A 5000-nucleotide genomic window follows, 5' to 3' on the forward strand; every position below is an offset into this window, starting at 1 on the left:
TACGAAACAATTTCAAAGTTGTTTTACGGGTCTTACAATGAGCAACGTTTCATGGAACCTGTGTCGTTTCGATGATCACGTGAGGTTAAAGAAACATTTTTATTGGCTGGTGCCGCAAACCGTTGCGACACAAGTTGCAGGACAGATGTTACACTGCGCAATCTATGCTTTAAAAATTCGTCGCAACCGCGTTGCGGAAAGTAGAACTCTAATTCTGTTTGCGAGGTATGTTACATTGGACGATGATTCGTGCGATCGACTGGCGATCGCGCAAGCGTGAAACTGAGTTACGAACAAGCAATGTAATAACTGTAATTGACCCAATGTGCTTTATTTACAGCTATTTGTATTATTCCGCCATTACGCCATTTTACCATATTTGGTGAAAAGAACGCACAAAATATGAGACGACAATGCACTGTAGTTTCCCGGTTTGAGAACAGAGCAAATATGGACGGAACGGGAGTTTTTCAATAAAAGAAATTGTTTTCAGCTCGAGGCAAAGGCCGAGAATTTAGCTTGTCACTCGTCATTTCGGTGATCCAATCAAGTAAAGGACATTTAATGGTTTCATCTGTTATGTTCTTGTCATCCGCACGCGCCTTATTATGGCAATCGATACGATTCTAGCCAAAATACTATACTAAAGGAATAGTTTTCACTACATCAGCCCCCGCCTAAGAGTGTATGAAAGGCAGTTGAGAAACGTTTATGATGAACATGTCGCCCCTGTTTCTGATTTGTGTCCGGACAAAATCAGTTTCTTAGCCAGGCAACTCGATTTGCATCAGATCTGCTACAATGTTTGATTTTTCAATCGCTAACCCGAAGGGCACTTTGGTTCTTCTTGCAAGTTTGTACTTCGTGATTCCAAAAACACCTCGTTCGTGTAAAACAATACCAATACCACTTGCGCACCCGTTTAAGCAATACCGATACCACCTTGCGCGCCCGGTTGAGATTTTCCCTACAGTATCTACTAATTTATACATTTACCACTTTTACGCGGGGACGTCTAGGTTGCCTCCTCGACGTAATACGGTAGTGAAATAACAATTCCCTTATGGAGAGGTTTAGCATATAATACGTGCGGGCATTTTACTCGTTGCTCAACTCGCAACATGTCCAATGTGTTAAACCATTCTACATGGGGTAGATGTATTCAAGTACCAAATGCTCATTTGCTATTGGGTCGGGTACAAAATCTCACATGTTTTTGCACCCCTTGAATTCGCTGCAAATGGAATGGACTTATTTCCGTTCTTTATTACATGCATTTAGAAATCACTGGTGATCCTTGCAATCTGATTGGCTCTCAGAAGTGCGATTTATCCCCAAATCGCAATATTTTTTGCTCGAAATCACGCCATTTCCTTAGCCAATGAGAATGGAACACTCAAACATAACCAATCAGATTTCAAAGGCTTGTTTAAGGTAACCAATCAAATTGCAGAAAATGTTAAGACAAAGAAAACCATTGTGTTGCAACTTTTGTTTCCAACTGGATCAATAAAATATTGGTAACGACTAAAATCGTTTATTTTAGTGACTAAATAATTGTTGTGTGATTTCCAAATGGATGTAATAAAGTGGTAATTGAACTTCGTGTCGTGCAATTTTGGTCTGAAATCATAGCTGTGGTTTCAAAAGCAAACGACCAAAGCAAGTTCGATTTGAAACTATGACTTGAAGCTCTGTCGTGAAGTTCAATTTGAAGCTATGATTTCAGACCAAATTGCACTCCACTCAGTTAAATTACCTTTATTAATATTGCCTTCTGATTTTCCGACAAGGTACACCTTGAATTTGCTAAATGTAATGAGATTGGTCGTTTTACCAACAACGAAGCGCAGATGGACTGTGCAATGTTTCATCTGGAGCAGGCTGCAGCTTGTGGTGATTTACAGGCATTGATTACAATGGCTGAGGTTTACTTACAGCTTCCTCATGATATCCTGGCTTCAGCCACAGTTCAGGTAATTCCATGGTTGTGTTGCGAACATCCAGGCCCGGGTTGCTCCAAGCTCGTTAGTGCTAACCATCGTTACGTACCATGGAAACCTATAGGTTTTGATACCTCTTAACCAACGGTTAGCGCAATCCGGCCTTCGAGCAACCGGCCCCTGGGGGCCGTTTCTCGAAAGTCCCGAAACTTTACGGGCTGTTTTCGGGTATCACAATTCCCTTTTTATCTCAAGAACGGAGAGGATTTTAGTCGTCAAACTTCACAGTTATTTTTCTTTTTGTGACCTTGAAATCATGTTAAAAGATCGGCTTTCCAGAACAAGCGGTTGACAGTTTCACGAATGGCTTTTCGGGCCCGAAAAGTTTTCGGGACTTTTGAGAAACGGGCCCCAGGTCCGGTGTCCTAGCGAATTTGGCCCCCCCCCCCCCCCCCATATTACATGCGAGTACATATACTAATCAAAAAAACGCAAAAGAAACTGAAAGCAATGCTTATTTAAAATTTGGGTGGACAAACAAAGAGTAGTATGGTAATTTCGGTTTCGGGCAATTGCTTTTCCTCGTAGAAGCCTTTGTTTTCTGCCTACTCGATATCGTCGTCGGTCAATTGCGATTGAAAGAGAAAAAATGAAAAAGAGCAAATTAAATGCTCCAGCCCTGCTACATGCATTTCAACTTGAGTACCGCTCACTTGCGGCATAGCGAAATAGAAAACTTGAGCATACTAGGTTATTAGGACAGGTAGCTTCTGAAGACTTATGTAATTGAATGTGCTTTATTTTCGTGACTTTTTTTCCTTCCAGGAGTCTGAAGAAGCAACAAATCGGGGGGTGGAATACATGCTACAGGCAGCTACACTGGGAGAAAGACAAGCAATGGTGTACATGGCGAAAGCATATGAATCTGGAGAGGGCCTGGGATCTAAAAGGTAAACAAAAAAAGTACACCTTTTGCTTTGTATGGGAGACGTAGAAATCAAACTTGTAAATACATTCAAAACGCTCATTTAAAAAGTATTTTCTCGGTATTGTATTTGGCATCATATCCTCACCATTTTTTGCGTTGTTTGGAAGCACGCACCGAGGGATTTAATACTTGGTGGAATTTTCATTGACACTGATCTTTATTGATATCTCAAAGAATTATTATTTTGGCTCAAAGAGGTGTGGAGTCGAATCTAGCCTCTTAACCACTGGAGATGGGACATTCATGGCTGAAAACAGATTGATTTGTCTTTTTCAGAGTACGAAACTGGGTAGAGTCAGCTAAATGGTATCAGAACGCAATCGATATCGTGGATGAAGATGAAAATCCACAGAATACCCTGTTCACTGATCCAAACTACATACTATACGCTGCACAGGCTCGATTGTATCAACAGGGAGGATATGAATTGGATCGAGATGCTCAGACTGCTGGAGACATGTTCTCTGCTGCTGGGGACTTAGCCCTGACTGCAATGAAAGGAAAACTTGCTAACAAGTACTATGCACTAGCAGAAGAGGCTTGGGCTGAGTTAGATGAGTAGTTTGTTCGGTACTGAGTGATCTTTCTCGCATCTTGAGTCCTCTAACGGCATTGCGTAAGCTTGCATTGAAGCGAATCGTGAGAGGGCTGTTAAACAAGGACTTGTGAATAATTTGTTCTAAGGAAGGATAACTTGCCAACCTATCCTTGAAAATACTTGAGTGATTTCCATATTATCACAAGCAAAGCTGACCGTGTTAACGCACGGAAGCTTCGGCAAATGTGTGAACGCCAGACTTGATGACTTGTTCACTGGATAAAGTTTCGAACCTTCATGCAACTGCGGCCACATATTTAGTGATCTGAGGAGGAGTGTAAACTCTGCAAAGCATGCGTAATTCGTCGAAGGGGTACAAATGTGGTGCTAACTAGTGAAACAGAACTTATTTTGTCTAGCCACTTGTGTCAAAATAACCGAAGAGGTTGTGCAGCGACCATGGCATCAAAACTGCGAATGCCAACAGGCAGGGACAAGAAATCATCAGCTCGTGTCACAACACGATGAGACACAGCCGCGCTCTATCAAAGCGGGTTGGGTGGGCATAAATGATCGGAGATATCCGCTTTCTCAAAGTAATCCAAAACACAAATGGTAAATTAAAATGTAGTATGTGCAACCTATGGTGGTTGACTTATTTTCAAAACCAGACAGATGATTTATACCAAAAAACTGAGAATATTTAGCATCTAAAGTGAAACAAGTTTCAATTTGTATCATAGTATTTATTTGACATCATCTTATAGGCTGCCTGCTTTCGCTGCTTTTGTTAAGTGTATTCAAGGTTGTGAGCTGCCACCAGCCAGGCCTTCTTTTGTTTTCTTCCTACTTGGGTTTCCCTTCCTCCCTTCTTCAGAAGCGAGGAGAGAGCCTGGTACCTATCAAGCAGAAGCAGGGAGGGAAAGGGGTAGTTTTACAAAGGCCACATGTTTTAAGGACCAAGAGAACAAATCAATGGCATATTTCTTGGCTTGAAACGTTTTGCTTTGAACATGCAAAGCGATTTTTGTTGCCCGAAAAGTTTCTGAACTTCGAGAAACACCCACCAGGGTACGAAGAAAATCTGACGGAACCCAACTTGAGGCCTTAGAAGTCCTCAAACGGAAAAAATATGGGTAGATATTATTTTTAAAAGTTCTTTAAAAAAAGAAGGCAAAGTCATTTGGGTTCGTGCCCTTCTCCTAGCAGTTATTATCTTGGGTCATCACATAACTTATCCGCTTCTTGGACGGTTGTGCTCTGTGCCTTCCCTCGTGAAGTTGTAAAAAGAGATCTTTGAGACAGCAAAAAGAGTAGATAATTTTTGAAAAGCAAAGCTAACAAAAAATTCTGTACTAGTTGTTAAGACTCTGGAATCTTTTAAGTTATTATAAGAAGTGTTTATCGTAAACTGAAAATATAAAATTATTGGTTATTGCTATTTGCGTTAGATTGTTTTCTACTGACGGTAACAAAGAAATCAACCGAAGGATCTGATCTCAAATAAACCCAGGAATTAGCTAAAATAAAC

At 40.9% G+C, this 5000-nt stretch overlaps 1 protein-coding gene across 4 annotated transcripts in view; it reads left to right on the top strand.

Annotated features, from left to right (window-relative positions):
* Positions 1-3493, top strand: part of LOC137972059 (eukaryotic elongation factor 2 kinase-like) — a 17839-nt gene extending 14346 nt beyond the window's left edge. For all 4 annotated transcript variants that reach the window (XM_068818871.1, XM_068818869.1, XM_068818872.1 and 1 more), the window contains 3 exons: positions 1794-1976; positions 2769-2893; positions 3208-3493. In XM_068818871.1, coding sequence (XP_068674972.1) covers positions 1794-1976; positions 2769-2893; positions 3208-3493 — 594 coding nt within the window. The remainder of the gene's footprint in view (positions 1-1793; positions 1977-2768; positions 2894-3207) is intronic.
* Positions 3494-5000: the final 1507 nt, after the last annotated feature.

The sequence above is a fragment of the Montipora foliosa genome, chromosome 9 (genome assembly GCF_036669935.1).
Source record: "Montipora foliosa isolate CH-2021 chromosome 9, ASM3666993v2, whole genome shotgun sequence".
Lineage (NCBI taxonomy): Eukaryota > Metazoa > Cnidaria > Anthozoa > Scleractinia > Acroporidae > Montipora > Montipora foliosa.